Source organism: Barbus barbus (genome assembly GCF_936440315.1).
Source record: "Barbus barbus genome assembly, chromosome: 27".
In the NCBI taxonomy this organism is placed as follows: Eukaryota; Metazoa; Chordata; class Actinopteri; order Cypriniformes; family Cyprinidae; genus Barbus; species Barbus barbus.
In genome coordinates, this window is record NC_136755.1 from 664138 (window position 1) to 683133 (window position 18996).

An 18996-nucleotide genomic window follows, 5' to 3' on the forward strand; every position below is an offset into this window, starting at 1 on the left:
CCGACGGGTGCACCGTCTGCAATATCGCTGCCGTCTGGCCTGGTTATTTTGATCCGCGTATATAACAGAGTGTTATTTAGATCGATGTAATCGCCTGTCCCCGCAATAAAAATTCTAGCGGCGATGAATCCGTTATCGCAGATAGCGGTGGTATTTCGACGTATGTATTTTTTTCGATAGACATCTGAGTCATAGGTACGGTAAATAAATCCAACTCGGATTTAATACACTCCTCCGACATGTTGTGGAATAGAGACATGGTTTATAAAATAGTTTTGAGCGGTCTTTTGCGCCGGACAGTTTTCTTTACACGTTTCGCACGGGGACGTCATGAGCGTTTTGCGACCATACGTTTCTTACTAGCGGGTTTACCCTTCTTCACGCGGCCACTCCCCCTACGCATTCGCACTCTGGGCGGTTTAAAAGATACGCGTGACATAACCATTAATCCGTTACCGTTTTGGACGTTGTTGTTATTATCGTTATACAACCTCGATAGAGCTGTGGTTACTACGTCGCTAGCTATATTTCTCGCAGCGGCTTTTAGATGCGGTTTGCTATACTAAAACCTCTTTTCAACAGAGGTAGTGCGGTTCTGAAAAGTGCTTTGAAAATTCCACCTATTCCGCCGCCGTACATGACAGAGCCACCGGCATAGCCGGATAATCCGTTACCCACTTGGTTACGGTAGTAAGCGATGTATCGTTCAGGATCCATAGTCGTATAGTTTCGTTAAACAAACAAAAAAAAACTATTTCACAGGTCTAAAGTGGAGTTTAGCCACAACTTTACCGAAAGTGAAATGGACGTGTTGGTTCTGATCGTCTTTGACTTCGATGCAAATGTCTGTAATATTAGACTTATTCACAGGTGCATAATGCGGCTTATCGAATCTAACACTAACGATGTCGTTAGCCGCACCCTCTATATGTACAGTTCTCAGTAGCGGTACATACGAATCACCGACTGATTGATATTCGATCATGTCTGTGTATATATACATGCTATAAAATCCTCCTCTTATGTCGGCCTGATGCGGTGCATACGTCACGACAGGTGCGTCATCAGTACGATCTTTGCGAGGTTGATTTACAGAACCTAGAGATGTGCCAGGTTTTAAACCTAAAATAATAGCCAACTTTCCATAAAATATCAACGATGTGCTCGTCGGGGCTTTTAGAAATACCCTGTTTTTGACGTGATCGTAACTGAGGGTCACTCTAGGAGGTAGATTTGCGTTTATTTCTCTAACCAGAAACAGCACATCCTCGTAATATCCTGGTTTTAAGGTATTACACACTTTAGATATGTTTTGAAGGTTTTTTCTTTAATATAGATAATCATGCCTTCAGTCTCTTCGTGACGATCCTCATCATACCCCAGTATGCCGGGTGTCGTGTTGATAACAAATGCCGCATCCTCCTCATTAAATGTATACCAGGATATAGGATAATACAATTTGATCAAGCCCGTCTCCCATTGTCCTTTAAGGTTCATACTTCTGGCAAGTCTTGTTTTGTAATTAGAAATACGGTTGTCAGGATACACGTCCATTGACGCGTTGCAAGGAAGTGTAAAGTAAAATCCACCTTCGCTCATGATATAGATTTTCACGAATGATGCTTATGACAGACACGTTGTTACTTTAAGGGGTTCTGTATGTCCAAGATGTCCTGTTCTGGCAACCACAACGAAAATTTAGTCGCCCATCCCCACCATTTCACGAGACAGTACGTCTGTTTCCCCCTCTTTTTTCGATCTAAAATCTTTTCTATTTTAAACGATTTATCTTGATTCACGATAATGTTTTGCAATTCTTTTTCATAAAAACATCCTTCGATAATATCCCCGTCATAGTCTTGTAACCTTTACACCGGCGGGGTCCGGGGTATACGGGCGGCTATAGTGAAAAACTCTTCCGTGTAATTTTGTGCATATCCCTTAGAAAAGACATTTCTGACTTTAGACACTCTAACCACATCGCCGATTTTATACCTAAAGACAGGTGCGTCTTTACGTGTGCTTCCATACAGATTATTAAACACCTCCGCTTCGTTTTCTTTATGAACATGCAGATGCCTCATTTTAATGCTTTTGTGATAACTCGCATTATATCCGTCTATAAGATCTTGTAAGATGTCATAATAACGCTTTGAATTGACGGCTGTTAAAAATCGAGCCATTCTTCCTCGGAGCGTACGATTAAAACGTTCTACCACAGACGCCTTAACGTCACTCGCCGTAGCAAAATTATGTATGTTATACTTTTTCATCAATTGTTGGAAATGTTTGTTAAAAAATTCGGTGCCTTTATCAGTTTGTAATTTTTGCTGCACACGGTTTTCTTTGAGTATAGATTCTAACCCTTTGGTAACCTCCTTCGCCGTCTTATTTTTCAGCGGCCGAGCCCATGCGTACTTACTAAAGATATCTATACACGTTAGTAAAAATTTTATATTATGGTTTTCTTTCAAATAAGCAGACATATCAACCAGGTCCGCTTGAAAAAAAAACACTTTTTTTTACCCTGTCAAAATCAGCTCTGTTATCAGCAAGCCATTTTTTAGTCCATGTTGCTTTAAATGCTAATGAGCTCTGCTGACCCTGCTCCTCTCTTCCATGGGGTGATGAACAGTACTGTTTACATTAACCACGAAACTGGTTAACTAGCACATTATTAGGAAAGTCGATTTGCAAAGATTCATAAAAAACCCTTATACTCACTTGTAGATAAATCATGATCACGAATGATTTGTGCGAACATAGATGCATTTAGGCAGATCGGGGATCGGCACATTCCCTTCAAAACGAAAGTAACGTTAATCCTCTGCGTCTTCAGCGGCACAGATGTCGGGAGTTAATGACGATTGCTATATTCATTATTACATCCAACAACAAAACACCTCAATTGCTTAATCGGAGACATCTTGTCTTCCACTGCACAGTCGACACAATGACGGACAGCTCTCAGTTCACTTAGGGTGGGTCTAAGGTAAGACGGCCTTTTCAGTCAACAATCGTGGGAGTGGCCTGCGCAGAACTACATCATTCTGACAGGAATCTCAGAACAGCCTGATTTGAGAAAGGAGATTTTAAAATAGGGATTTAATAAAAAACACTGGGTGAATTTGTATCATTATAGGATGGATGTGTACACACACTTTCAACACTTATGTTCAACATTCAACATATATTTTCAAACAACTTGTAAAGAGAATTTTGCATCCGATGACCCCTTTAAGGGATCTGTGCTAAGTGCCTTTAGATGACACCCTAGGAAGGTCAATAGAGAGTGCGGTGCTCCATTCTTTCATCGGCTGCTCCTTCTGGTGGGGTCCTGAAGTGCTCTTGCTTTGTCTGGTGAGGAGAACTGAGTGTTGAGGAGGCTGTTGAGAGAGACTTGCTGTAGCCCATCCAGTTCTGAAGACCGGATGCTTGTTTATACGCTCCCCTCAGTTTGTTTGCTTTTAAGAGCTTTAATGAGCCTGGGAATGGCAAAGGTAGTGTATCCTGCCCTCTTCCAGTCCTCACTAGTTAGCTCGGCTCCTAAAGAGATTTTGATCTTAAGACCAGGCTGTTTAGGAGCATCTGAACTGTGGAATGATTTGCAATCACCTGCCCTCTTCCGGGGAGTTGTCGGTGGTTACGGCTGTAGCTGTGGACTGCCTAATTAGCTCTGCTCCCGCAGATCTTTTGGTCTCTCGACCCTGCTGTTTATGGGCATCTGAGCTGCAGAACATTCCATGCCTCTAGTCACTGAAGTTCTTGTTCTCTTGTATGCTGATGGAAAGTGATACAGCCACCATCCAAGACTGAGATGGTCCCTGACAAGAAGAACTGAAGGACCTAAGTCTCTCTTGACTCACTAATTCTGTGTTGAGTTTCACGGCACGGATGGGCAGACATTTGGTCACTAAGCATTGTTCACACTGCAGGCAAATGTGGTCCAAATCCATTTTTTTTCTCACATGTGACTCAGATCTGTTTTTCTCGCGACAGTGTGAACAGCACAAACCACAAGCAATCTGATCTTTTCATTTCCGATTTGTGCTACTTCCATTTGTGGTACTAAATCCAATGCAGGTCAGATGTTTTGCAATGCGACCGCAGTCTGAACAGTCATATCGTAATTCATGCAACTTTTACGTCACTCTAGATTAACATTCGTCAATATTCTGTACTCATGGGAGACACTTCAAAGATTTTAAATACCCAAAGTTATCAAGACAGTTGCGAAAGGGTATACAGGGAATATATGACAACATTACATTCAAGAAAAACATGAGGGCTTGTATCAGAATAGTTTCAAAACTCTTGTCTCTTTTGTCACATACTTATCTTATTTTCACATTGCCTATGCATAATTTCACTGGCTTCTGCAGCAGATCACACAATAAATAAACACTTAATTGGTTACTTTATGTCCTCTGTGTTTACTTCTGTATGACAGAGGAGAATGATGGAGTCTTGGTTCCTTCGACACACTATTTTCCTATTTAATACTGTAATGCTGCTTTGACACAATCTGTATTGTAAAAAGTGCTATCCACCAGAGTCCTAATCCATAATGGTCCCTAGGTCAGAGTCTCCAGCCATCAGGGCCAACATGCTAAAGAATTCCTTTGAGCGAGGGAGGCAGATTTTCAGTGTGGGGAACTCACTGCTTATGTTGCAGTCTCTGCGCTCTGAAGCCCCACAGACTCTAGTCCTGTCATGCAATGTCCAACGGTCCCAGAGGTACTTCCACCATCAGCTGCACTTTCTGTGATGTGGTCTGCATACACTTCTCCTGACCCTCCTGAGGCGGCGGGCCTAGGCCTAAATCCCCCCTCCTTTATCTGCTTCCGCTCCACCTCACTCCTGACCTTTCCATAGTTACCCTTTTTTATCTATAGTAATTAATTACTCACACCTGTTCCCCATCAGCCCCTTGTTTTCCTGAGTATATATATCACTGTGTTTCCTCTGTTCATTGTCTGGTGTTGTCCTCACATGGATGTATTGTGTGAGTCTGTTCAGTGCTATATAGAGACATGTATGTCTCTTTCATGGTTGGTTTTCTTGTTTTTGCCTGTGTGTACCTTGGTCCTTAATTTAATTTTGTTGGTTTTGTTTCATAAATTATCTACCTGCACCTTACTGGGCTTACTTCTACTAGGCATGCACCATTATTAAAATTCTACCAAATACTAATAGGTAAATATGTTTTTCAATGTTATGGTCAATAGCCAATAAATGGGCATTATTTAACTCTATACTATTTGGCGAAATAAAAAACAAACAAACAAAAAAACACTTAATTTAGAGTATTAAAAATACATATTACTTTATCAGTGTTATTAAATTATTAGTGTATTTAATGATTAACTTACATTGAGCATTAGATAATCTAAGGATAGTCTAAATGTACAAATACAGGAAGTGAGTCTGGGCAATTAAATGCATAGACTAATTCCTTATTATCTGATATATATTCAATAGTGACACAGATTAATGTCTATTATTGGCCGACAAGAAATATGGTACCAATATAATATACATGCTGTAACAAACTCCTAAATTAAACATGACAAACACCAGCTGGTCCAAAATGCAACAGCTAGAGTTTTCATTATGACAAGGAAGTATGACCATTTTAGCCCGGCTCTGTCAACACTGCACTGGCTCCGTATTGTACATGGTGTACATTTTAAAATCTCGCTGATTACTTATAAAGCCTGGAATGGGACTGTGATCAGAAATCAAGCGTAGCGTTAGCCCTGGCAGGTCACGTTAGTCAAGCTTGCATCAGCTGACACTCAGCTGATCCCCATCTACCTATAGGAATACGACACCTATCTAAGCATCCATATATAAGGTCCCTCAGTATTTATCAGCAATTTTCACATCAATAGCTAATGAAATGGTGAATTCGGCAGGCAAAACACCATCATCACAAGGAATCGGGAATTTAGTGAGTGGAATTAGTTTCTGCTGTGGACTCACTTCCAATTCATTCAAGTTCGTTAATTTGAACACTGTATTGATCATAAGCTGCCTGATTCGTAAGTGACTGAGTTAGCATTACTTCTTGCATCCCTACATTATTGAAATGGACTCCACGAGTTATGTGACCGCCTCAAGAACAAGTTCAGATGGGAACTTCATCCCCAAGGATATCAACAGATCAAGCATCCTCGCCACAGATGCTATTTTTCACTCTCTCGAATGTCTTCACAAGCTAAGTTCCTTTTAATGCTCTTAGGTTATTGGCAACATGTGTGTTGCTGTGGCTATTCACGTTGCTTAGGCTCATTTAGTTGCTTAGTTGGCAATGGTTTAGTGGGCAAGATGACGGTGCCGGCGGATGCAGCGGCTCGGAGCTCTCTAACTAGGCGCCACTGTATAGTGTTATTTGAGTTTCTACATGTCTTTTTATGTGATATAATTTTTACTTTTCAACTGGGATCCCCTCACATAACATATGACCGACAAAAGACACTGGACATTAGGACAAAACTGGTCAAAACTGTGCGTTATGTCCTCTTTAACCTAGTCAAGTCACCTTTTATTTTTTTTAAGTACTTACAGCACAGATTTAAGCAGCAGAAAATAACGACTATGGTTCAAACGGAATCATTTCTGCTGCGGCGCAGCTCTCAAAGAAAATAGTTAACGGTCGTTGTTCAGTTGAAGTCGTCTGCTCTGAAAACCTTGGCTGCTTTGCTGCTTTTCAGCCAATGACTCCGCAGGAAGCGTTTGTTCATGAAGGTCATGAAACTGATTTCGGACATGATTCTGAGGCAGCTTAACAGTTCAATGATATAGAAAAAAATAGAACAAGCTTTGTTGATAACTAAGCGGATATTTTATTACTTAATAATGATTTATCACTAGAAATATCTTCAGACACCATTTGTATTTTGCTCAACCACACAGGGTTGTGGGTATCAAGGGAGCGAAGGATTAATCTATTCTGTCTTTAATTATTGACCAAATGAAGGTATCTTAAGGCTAACATTGGATTCGACATATCTTGACGCCTTTCTTCCTCAAAATTATTCCAAAGGTAGCATTTTCCAGTTCAGATGCAGCCTTCATTTCAGCGTTGATTCTACTCCGGTATCAGACACACTTGTTCTGTCTAGTCGTATTGGAAACATGCTTGTTCTTAATTATAGTTGTATTGTCGGGAGCACGATTGTCCCGGAGCTATCTGGTTTTTATTGGAACATGCTTGTTCTAAAAGCCGTAGTCGTATTGGGAACATGTTTGTTCTTAGGCTACCTGGTTGTTGTTGGGAACATGCTTGTTCTTAAGTTACAACTGTATTATTGGGAACATGCTTGTTCCAGAGTAATCCAGTCGTTATTTAGAACATGCTTGTTCTTAAAGCTGCAGTTGAATTGGAAACATGTTTTTCTTAAGCCCATCTGGTGTTACTGAGAACATGTTACTTAAGCTTTTAAGGTATTGGCAACATATTCATTAGGTCATCTTTTGAAGGCAACATGCTTGTTTCTACAGGATATGTGACTTTTGCCTGTCAACTGGGAGGAGCTGGGGAGCTAGATACATGGTCCTATTGGGAGGTGGTCGACCACGTCATCTATTTGAAGGAGGTGGAACTGCGGGAGGGTGTCCCCCTCCCAGTCTGGGCTGTCCTTCCAGAACCTCCTCGGATAGTGCTGGCCGCTTTCAGATTCTCGGATTCATTCTTTGGGCGTCCCGGGCTGAGACGCAGCGTGGAGGATCCTCTGCTGATGTCGGTGAGGGAGGCGGTGGCCGCTCACCGTCCACCCGTGGTGGCGGTAGCCGCTTACGATCTTCCCGAGGTGGCAGTGCCCGCTCGCTGTTTTCCCCACCTTGGCCTCCTGCTCTGCCGCTGCCTCCCTGGTGCCCTGGCACAGAGCTGTCTCAGGGCCCTCTGCCGCTGCACGGGCCTGGCCCGCCATCCCTCCCCCTGTTCCACCTCCCTCCGGACTTTTGGGAGTTTTGCTGGAACGTCTGGAAGCCGTTCCTTAAGGGAGGGGTCATGTCATGAGTCCGGGCCCGGCAGTTCTTCCCGTCTCCACCAGAGGTCACCATCTCCCTTCCTCCCGGACTCATCTCCCGTAAACACATACACTTGTCACATTACATACACCTGTCACATCACACACACCTGTCCCACTCATCCCCAGCTGTTCCCCATTGTCATGGACTATTTATACACCACTCTCCCACCACTCTACCTGGTTCCATTAAGTGTTTTTGATATTGTGGATGTACATTTTGTTTCTAGTGTTTGCTCTGGTCTGGGATACATGCACTGTGCTGCCGTTTTGTATCCCAGTCCTTTTCTGTTTTGTTTTTTTGTGCCGTGTTGGCCTTTTTGTTTCTATTAAATACCCTCACCTGCATTTGGACCCAGACTCCGTGTGGGTCCTCTTACCCTCGCAGCGTGCCGTGACAGAAACATGACTGTAGTCCAGCAGCTTGTTACAACAAACCCCTCAGATAAGAAAACCTGTATGGTAATTCCATTACAATTACCTCAGCTCTCCTACAGGAGCTTCCCTCTTTCTGGTCCAGAAATGAAAGGTCCAATAACGGTCAGAACTACTGACTCCACAGTCATGGTGACATGTACTGTATGTCTTCTGTGGCTTTATATAGTCACTCGTGGCGATGGTTGTTGTGTATGATTTGAGTAACGTTGAGATGGTTGCTGAGGTAGAGATGGGCACTAAACATTCAGAGGGCTGTAAATCAAGGCTTCTATCCAAAGCATATAGCTCATTTTTCCACTGCCAGATTGGGCTGATTTTATGTCTGTGTAAAAATTTATTTGTTTTTCCTTTGGAAAACACATTCAGCCAGATTTAAATTTGGGCTGCTGTGGGTTTTGTTAAATGCTTTTCTGTATTTTCTGTCAGCTAAATGAATAAATGTAAATGTAAAATGTAAATGTATTTGATATCAGAAGAGGGGAAAAAGTGGGTGATTCTCATTTATGGTTTATTTATTTTGGATTTACTGTATAAATTATGTATAATTCCTTAAAATGATTAATGGTTAAGTGATTCAGGACAAGCCAAAAACACAGTTTGGAAAATGGGTGCATGGTGTACTTGCGATTATTATATAAATTTTGAACAAAAACGTTATGGACTGCAGCTTTAAGTTTATTGTCTTTGACATTGTACATTTTCTTTGTTAAAGTGTTACTCCACCCCAAAATGAAAATTTTGTCATTAATCACTTACCCCCATGTCGTTCCAAATTAACACGATCAATGTCCAGAAACGTAGCAAGGAGATCGATAAAATAATCCATGTGACATCGAGAATACTTTTTGTATACGGAAAGAAAACAAAAATAACAACTTTATTCAACAATTCATCTCCTCCACATCACCGTAGCATCACTCTCCATTTTGGAGAGTACCCACTGAACGCAAACTGCGTACGCTGTTCTGTGTCAGCTGCGAAATGGGTTTCGTCGTGGCCTAATGGTTAGAGAGTCGGACTCGTAATCCAAAGGTTGCGGGTTCGAGTCTCGGGCCGGCAGGGATTGTAGGTGGGGGGAGTGAATGTCCAGCGCTCTCTCCACCCTCAATACCACGACTGAGGTGCCCTTGAGCAAGGCACCGAACCCCCAACTGCTCCCCGGGCGCCGCAGCATAAATGGCTGCCCACTGCTCTGGGTGTGTGTTCACGGTGTGTTAAATGGGTTGGGATGGGTTAAATGCAGAGCACGAATTCCGAGTATGGGTCACCATACTTGGCAGTATGTCACTTCACTTCACTTCAAATGCGGGTGTTTTCTACGTTGCTTACACTTTGATTTGAGCGAAAACAGCGTATCCATGTGGTGCGGCTGACACAGGACAGCATAAACTGTTTGCGTCCAGCAGATACTCTTCGGATACGTTTCTGGACGTTGATCGTGTTAATTACATTGCTGTCTGTGGGAGGATTAGAGAGCTGTCAGAAAGCATAAAAAATATCTTAATTTGTTATTCCGACGACGAACAAAGCTTTTACGGGTTTGGAACGACATGGGGGTAAGCGATTAATGACACAATTTTCATTTCGGGGTGGAGTTACCCTTCAAATGCAATTCTTATTGAAAGGGAGAAATCCTGTTTCATTCCATCTCTGAAGTGTGTAAAGGGTGGAAGTGACCTCAAAGTGTTTTCCGGGTTGAACATCTACAGCTATTATTCACCCATTTGTCCTTTTGAGGAGATAACAATGAGATCGGTGCTTATTGTGTTTATCATGCAGTGTGTCGTAATGTGTTTGTATATGTAATGTGTGGTAGTGCTGTACTTGCCCTGCTGGTGAAGGTGATGTGGTAGGTGTCGTACTGCACGGCAGGTGGAGTCCAGAACAGAGTGACAGATGACTCAGTGATGTCCCTGGTGTTGAGACGTGAGACGGCCGCCAGTGCTGGACAGAAGACAAAACATTCAAACCCACCTGTTTCTACTTGAAACAATAACTGCAGTGCTGTATGTCTGATTACTGCTGACCCGCTGCTGTATTCACTCACCAAGAGCACTCATAAAGACACAGTGAACACTCAGGGCATTACAAAATGTAACGCTGGATTGTTACCATATGTGTAGATTATTTAAACACCTTCAAATGGAATATAAAGACGCTCTTTAAAATGTCTGTGTCTGTAAAGCTGTTATACCATATGCTCCTTCCCAGTGGAAAAAGCAGATATACAATCTGATACGGATTTGTCACTTTCCATGAATGGCTTCCAAAATAAGGATTGAAACTCCTAAAGGGTCATGAAAGACTAAAACATATTTTTGAGATGTTATCATAAATGTATGTTTTGAAGGAAGTTGAAAATAATTATAAATATACAGTAGCTGCAAGCAGCAATTATCTGTGCCAAGCACCCAAGTGCAAAAATCAGCCAATTGTAATGTGATTTAATTTCTTATCACCTTTGACCAGATAAGATAAGTTCAAAAAAGTAGGTTTTCAAAACATTTCAAAATGGCAGGCAACAAGTTCAGCCAAAAAAGCTGTCTTAAAACTTTTTGCGTACCTTCAAGGCATTGTGCCACATACCGAATTACAATGATATGCCAATATGTAGCATTTTACACCAAAATTCAAAACAACAGACACCCATAATGGCCGATATCAAAGTTTCACTCAATATGCCGGACCAAATTCAGATTCATTAGCCACCATATATAACTAGAAAAACAAAGTGCAGTAAAATGTAAAACTATTTGCACTACAAACCGGCATGCTTTTGATTACAATTAATAAAAATAATATGATAGAAAGTATATCTTGCAATAATCACACAACAACACAACAAGTCTGGTTCAAGTTCTTAAAACAGCCTCACATGCTCATGAATTAATTAGTGTGTTATTTAAGAACAGCTTGACTAATCATCAGGAATTCCATACATCTTTGTTGGTATGGTCTGAAAATGGCTTAATTCGCTTTTTTGTTTGTTTGTTTTTTGGACTCTTCATTAGCCAAAGAATCAGAGGAATTAGCATAAACAAATTTGGACAGCTGGGCAGAAGGTTTCAGTTTGAGAGTCCAAATCTGCTGTGCGTAATGTTCAAACTGTCCTCTGTCTGTGTGCTTTCCTATGTGTGTTTCTATGGGGCATGCTACAATTACAAAGGTAATTACAATTACATGGGACAAGAGTTTGGTGCTTGAGCCCTAATTATTAATTGCAAGGAGAAAATAATAGGGTCTTTTTGCAGTCCTATGCCCTCAGTTCTGGGAACTAGCCAGTAGGTTCGTTCCAAGAAAACCAATTTCTCCCTCGGCCTGTTTTCCTGGTTGCGTTCGCGCCGACAGCACAAACTATGAAACAGCTGACAGAGATGTCTTTATTTGTATTATTTACAAAAGCCAATAACCGGTGAATGGAGGACACTGTGATCAGAGCTGCTTTTGTTTTGTGTCGGGGGGTGAGCGATTTCTGGAAGCCAATGTTGATGTATGAAATCACCAAAACAAACACGCCCCTACCCCAAATGGGTCTCACCCCTATTTTGATAGCTCCGCCCCACACATACCCAGTCTACGCAACCCAGGCAACGATTAGTTCTGTGAAACAAAGCAAAACCAATGTTACACCGTGTCTACACCGGATGAGAGCGTCGCAAAAAAATACTATAGAAGTCATTATAATCAGTGATGCTGTCTACACTGAATGCTGTGCGGTTCGACACGACAAATCCCCAACAGAAAATTGCTGTCGCATTCTATTTATGACATGGTGACATAAATTTCAAATGATTTTCAACTGTTGCTTTGTCACGTCCAGTGTAGACACTTTTGCTGTTGCGGTACGGCCCGTCCGGTGTAGACACGGTGTTACTAACCTGTCGAGGAGAACCAAAGCAACCTCGGCATTCGATTGCAGGCCTTCCGCTCCTTGAGTTCCCTTCAGCGCTGGAAAGCTGATCTGATATTTACACAGGTCCTACGGGGCCTTATCGTTACGCAGACATTTTCCTCTTTTGTTTTTTATCTGCCATCTTTATCTTTCTGTCGCTTGGCTCGGCTCAGTTGATCACTGAACGCTCTCTCCTCCACATCATGAGTAGACACGCCCCTTACTGCTGATTGGCTACAAATTTTTTTTGGTACTTGGCCCCGACTCAGTTTTCTAAAGCGTTTTTGAAAAATTACTTAAACCCACCTTTAAAAGAGCATGAAAATGTGACCAAATCTCCTATGACAACTTGCTGTGTTATCAAGGAAAAGAACAACACTGCAGACCTTTGCTAGAGTGGAGTTAGCAGTGTCTCATAATTATTCATGAGATTGTGTGGACTCCTATGAGAAGAGAGTGTCATAATTACTATGACACCATGAGACATGGTGCTTCAAATGCTAAAGTGCTTCAGTGAGTTGATACCATGCTTAGACTTAAATGTGCAGACTTTTTACGCACATATTATTGCAGTACTCACTAATACAGTAATATATCACGTGCATCACTCACCAGTATCGCAGTTTTCTCCTGTGAACCCAGACTGACACTCGCTGCAGTCGAGCCCCGTGGAACCATGCTGGCACACGCAGCGGCCCCTCACACAGCGGCCCTTGTTACTGCAGTTGTTGGGGCAGGTTTTGGTGGAGCAGTCCTGACCGGAGAATCCCACCTCACAGACACACTTCCCGTTCACACATCTGCCTTTGTTATTGCAGTCATTGGGACAAGTCTCAGACGAGCAGTCTGGTCCAGTAAAACCGCTATCACACAAACAGAGGCCGTCAACGCATCTGCCGTGGTTACTGCAGTCTCCAGGACAAGATCTGGATGAGCAGTCGGGGCCCGTAAAGCCGCTCTCACAGACACACTTGCCGTTTACACACTGTCCAAGATTGTTGCAGTTCTCTGGACATGTTTTGACAGAGCAGTCCAGTCCAGAGAAGCCAGGATCGCACACGCACTGTCCGTTCACACATCGGCCCCTGTCATTACAGTTCCCCGGGCAGGACGTCTCAGAGCAGTCCTGACCAGCGAATCCTGAGTCGCACATGCATTTTCCATTCACACAGCGGCCCCTTTTATTGCAATTAGCCGGACAGCCCCGTGTCCTGCAGTTAGGCCCGGTAAACCCTGCATCACACACACACTGGCCGTTCACACAGCGGCCCCGTTTGTTACAGTTATCCGGACAGCCCTGTGTCCCGCAGTTAGGCCCGGTAAACCCCGCATCACACACACACTGGCCGTTCACGCAGCGGCCCCGCTTGTTACAGTTATTCGGACAGCTCCGTGTCCCGCAGTTAGGCCCAGTAAAGCCTGCATCACACACACACCTGCTGTTCATGCAACGGCCCCTGTCGTTGCAGTTATCAGGACATGTGCTGGAGGAGCAGTCTGGACCGGTAAAGCCTGGGTCACACACACACTGGCTGTTAATACATCGGCCCCGGCTGCTGCAGTCATCAGGGCAGTTGGGCACGCTGCAGTCAGGCCCGCTGAATCCTGGGAAACACACACATTTGCCATCTACACAGCGACCCTGGTCACTGCAGTCATCTGGACACTCGTCGGACGTGGGACGAACGGTGATACAGACTGCACCTATGGAGAAATAAGAACACGTCACAGTCACACTGTGTGTCAGAGTGAATAAAAAAGGTCCTTGTGCCCTGCAGCTCCTCTCCTAGATGGCTCGTCCTGGGCCTAAACTATGCCTTGCCCACGGAGGGCCCAGAGGCAGCCTTACAATATCTTACTCTTTTTAGCTTTATTATTATTATTGTTATTATAATTATTTTCTCTCTATTATTAATATTATTATTATTTTGTTATTAATACTATGATTACTACTATTATTATTATTATTATTATTATTTTCTCTCTATTATTAATATTATTATTATTTTGTTATTAATACTATGATTACTACTATTATTATTATTACTATTTTGTCCTCTTTCTAATCCTCCAACTTTCCCCACATTTATTTATTTATTTTTTAATTAATTACTATCCTCTAATTTTTGTTATTAATGTTACTATTATTATTATTATTATTACTGTTATCATTACTGTTGTACTTTTTTTTTTTTTTTTTCTTTTTTGATTAATTTATTAAATTTTTTGATTATTTTGTTTAGTATACTTCCAAACCCAACACCCAGTCACACACACACACACACACACACACACACACTCATACTCACACAAACCATGTTGGCTGTCATGTATGTTTTGTTGACCCTGGTTACTCTGTATCTGATTTGTCACCTGTAAATAGCATGTTTGTTTGCATAATAAAAAAAAAAAAAAAAAAAAAAAGAGTGAATAAAAAAAACTAAACTAAACTTTCACTTTAGTCTAAAAACAGCTTATACTGAAGCCAGTCTGTCAAAGCAGCCCCACCCACCAATTCTACATCACTGCCTGTTTAGCCCCGCCCACCGATTTACGTCGCTGACTGTTTAGCCTCTTCCACCGATTTACATCTCTCCCTGTTTAGCCCCACCCACCGATTATACATCCCCGTCTGTTTAGCCCCACCCACCGATTCTACATCACTGCCTATTTAGCCCCGCCCACCAATTATACACGGCTGTCTTTTTAGCCTCGCCCACCTATTTACATCGCTCTCTGTTTAGCCCCACCCACCGATTATACATCACTGCCTGTTTAGCCCTGCCCACTGATTCGCGCAAGTTGTACGTAAATGACAAGAGTGGTAAACGCAGGTCTACGCAGAAACCAAATGATAAACTTTATTTGATGAACTTGATTTTTAATGAAGATCTAGACCAGGGGTGCTACTTAGTTCCTGGAGGGCTGTTAGATGCAACCCTAATTAAACACACCTGATCCAGCTAATCAAGTCCTTCAGGCTTATTTGAAAACTAACATGGTCTGTGTGTTGGAGCAGGGTTGGAACAAAACTCTGCAGGGCTGAGTTTGACACCCCTGATCTAGACCATGTTGGTAAGAACTTAGTCCATTGTTTACTTCATTTTACCGCTGATTTGTTTACAAACAAGGCACAATGCAACGCAGGATTTTCAGAAACATTGAAAGTAAAGACAATGCTGTGCGACTATATTGGATCTGGCAGTAATGTCACACAAGTGTGAGTAACTGTTTTATTGCATGGTCACTATTGCTTTGTCTGTTAAACAGATCAATTGATATGAGTATTTATGTGTTTTTGACCTAAATCACAGCAGTGTCCATCTATGAAGGATGTAAGCTACCAATCATATACAACTATTAGCCAATCACAGCAGTGGGCGTTTACTTCAGAGTCTGCAATCCTCCTCAGCTATTCAAACAGAGCGTTCTGATGAGGGGGTTAAAAACAGGACAGAAAATAGCTTATTACTTCTAAATTATGATGTTTTTAATGTAAAAATATTGATAACATTATAAGTGGACCTCAGAGAAAAGTACAGAAAAAAACAGGCTGTTCATGACGCCTTTAAAGTCTCTCATTGTCATTTTTCAGATGAAATGGTTGTTCAGAGTGCTGAAATATCACCTGTTTCAAGGTTTCTGAGCTTTCAATATGTTTTTCAGTCAATGCTGTTAAACTGGAATATAGTTCACAAGTCATATGCACTAATTATATGGTAATTCAGCCCCAGTTTTTTTTTTTCAGAAAACAAACAAACAAAAAAACTACATTCATGTGTTGTACATATTTTTTTCTGTTTATATTTTGCTGTTTGCTTTGTTTAAATTCTTAACTAATCGTAGAAGCAATGGTCATACTGTACATGCAAATTTTGTGTTTACTACAGTATATTGTGTATGTTGTGTTTACTAGCCTATCGACCACAACATTCTTTTAAATGAAGAGGTATCATACCAATCACAAGTGCAGAATGGAGTACCTCAAGGCTCAGTACTTGGCCCCTTACTTTTCACGCTCTGTATGTTACCCTTGGGAGATATCATCAGGAAACATGGTGTTAGCTTTCACTGTTATGCTGATGATACCCAGCTCTATATTTCTTTGCGACCTGATGAAACTTACCAATTTGCAAAACTAACGGAATGTATAGTTGATATCAAAAACTGGATGACTAGCAATTTCTTACTGCGAAATTCTGAAAAAAACAGAGGTGTTAATTATTGGACCAAAAACTTTTGCATGTAATAACCTAGATCACTGTCTAATACTTGATGGCTGCTGTGTAAATTCTTCGTCATCAGTTAGGAACCTAGGCGTACGTTTTGATAGCAATCTTTCCTTCGAAAAACATGTTTCTAGCATTTGTAAAACTGCATTTTTCCATCTTAAAAATATATCTAAATTACAACCTATGCTCTCAATGTCAAATGCAGAAACATTAATTCATGCGTTCATGACCTCGATGCTAGATTATTGTAATGCTTTATTGGGTGGTTGTTCTACGTGTTTAATAAACAAACTCCAGCTGGTTCAAAATGCAGCAGCTAGAGTTCTTACTAGAACCAGGAAGTATGACCACATTAGCCTGGTTCTGTTAACATTGCACTGGCTCCCTATTAAACATCGTATACATTTTAAGATCTTGCTAATTACCTATAAAGCCCTGAATGGTTTGGCACCTCAGTATTTGAGTGAGCTCTTATCGCATTATAGTCCTTCACGTCCGCTGCGATCTCAAAACTCTGGCCGTTTGATAATACCTAGAATATCAAAATCAACTGCAGGCGGGAGATCGTTTTCCTATTTAGCACCCAAACTCTGGAACAATCTACCTAACACTGTTCGGGACAAGACCACAGGAACCAGATGAGTCCTTTGCACAATCTGATTCTGCTTTAGTTTAGATTTAAACTGCTGATTTTGTCTGGCCAGAGGAGAATGACACTATTTCGACACACTATTTCCCCGTCTAAATACTGTAAAACTGATATAAAGCCACCCAGCTCTATATCAAGCCGATGTAAAGCTGCTTTGACACAATTTGCATTGTTAAAAGCGCTATACAAATAATATTGACTTTACTTGACTAGAGCAACTGCAGCCATTCACACTGTTCACACATTCCACTTTGTGTATACATGACTAATAATTATCATTGACATAACATTTTTTACTAGAAGAAAAAACAAATATATTGGTTAAAAACAAGACTGCAGTGTGAAATGTGAAATGAGATTCAGCAAATGTTGCTTTCCCTTAGAGGATTTTACACAAACAGCTGCCTTGTTCACATAAACTATGATGACATATTTTCTCATGGGTTCCTGAATGGACATTTTTTCTATTCTATTCTATTCTATTCTATTATATTCTATTCTATTCTATTCTTATTATATATAATGTAATAATGTATTGGATTGCTTATGGAATTTTGATTATCCAGAACAAATGCTAAAGGATTTAAATGGGATAAATAGGGATGCCCTATGAATCCCCTGAGCATTTTATTATTACTAGATACATTTGGAATCCTATTCTGAAGCAAACAGATAATAATAATAATTTAATTTCAGTTTACCTAGTAGGATCTGATTTGATTAGAACTGAATATTGTTTGGAAATCCTTATGGATTGGTCAGGATAGAGATTCCAGTCATCCTGTACACACATGCTTCAGGATATTTTAGACTACCGCTCTAGATTTGACAAGCTTGAGAAAGCTTGTCTGGAACTGGATGAGCTTTACCTTTGCTCTGTTGGGAGCTGCAGCATCCTTCTGGACCTCCACATTTCTCCCTCAGATCAGACACCTCCTTCTCCAGTCTTTCAATGCGATCACGCAGGGCTGTGAAGTCCAGCTCGCACTGACCACAAGCTGAACCTGACCCTGGCACCAGACGGATCCGATGGGTCAAGACCAGAGGAGAATCGGGATCCAAGTCTAGCTCTCTGTCTTTGGACCCATCTTGTGCACATGTGTCTGAAATAACAAGTTTAATAGGCTGGGGTTTGATGTCTCTAGAGACGCGCTGAGCTCCTGTCTGCAGATGTTGGCTGGACAGGGCAGGACTTGGCAGAAGCAGAAGCAAGAAAGGCAACACTAATGCCATGTTTACAGGGAGGAATACCCCTAAACCAATGGATGATGATTGGTTCTGTAAATGAGAATGTATTTTATTCTACTCCGTTTTCGCAGATACACTGTTGGCTCTCAGATCTGGAGTGATGATAAGCGTTGCAGTGTCCTCTTCTCTTTAAGCGTCTATCCCTCCTGTTCCAAACAAATATGAATTTCAGTCAAGTTTTGTCATGCAGAATTCAATATTAGACATTCACCACACAGAGGATAGATCAACATAAAAACAGCATTTGCAAGCCGTTTTACATCCAAGTTTCAGGGTGCAACAGAAGGTTTGAAGAGTATGAAAAGGTAAGAGGGACTGCTGAAAGTAGTTTCAAAGCTAATTTAATTTTGATAAAATATTTTAAACTTTTTTGATGAATGACACAGAATGAGAGTAAACAGGGTCAGCTCTGATGTCGTGTTGACTTTAAATAACGTTGTCAGTCATGTCCACAAGCTGCAACACAGAGGCTCTGTCTGCCAGATCAAACCAAAGAAAGTAAAT

At 41.4% G+C, this 18996-nt stretch overlaps 1 protein-coding gene across 1 annotated transcript in view; it reads right to left on the reverse strand.

Annotated features, from left to right (window-relative positions):
• LOC306847014 (uncharacterized protein) overlaps positions 1 to 18477 on the reverse strand; it is a gene marked incomplete at its 5' end in the record, with an annotated part of 52540 nt that extends 34063 nt beyond the window's left edge. Inside the window, 3 exons of the mRNA XM_079380747.1 lie at positions 10300 to 10415; positions 12976 to 14067; positions 18114 to 18477. Coding sequence (XP_079236873.1) covers positions 10300 to 10415; positions 12976 to 14067; positions 18114 to 18477 — 1572 coding nt within the window. The remainder of the gene's footprint in view (positions 1 to 10299; positions 10416 to 12975; positions 14068 to 18113) is intronic.
• Between the last annotated feature and the right edge of the window lie 519 nt (positions 18478 to 18996).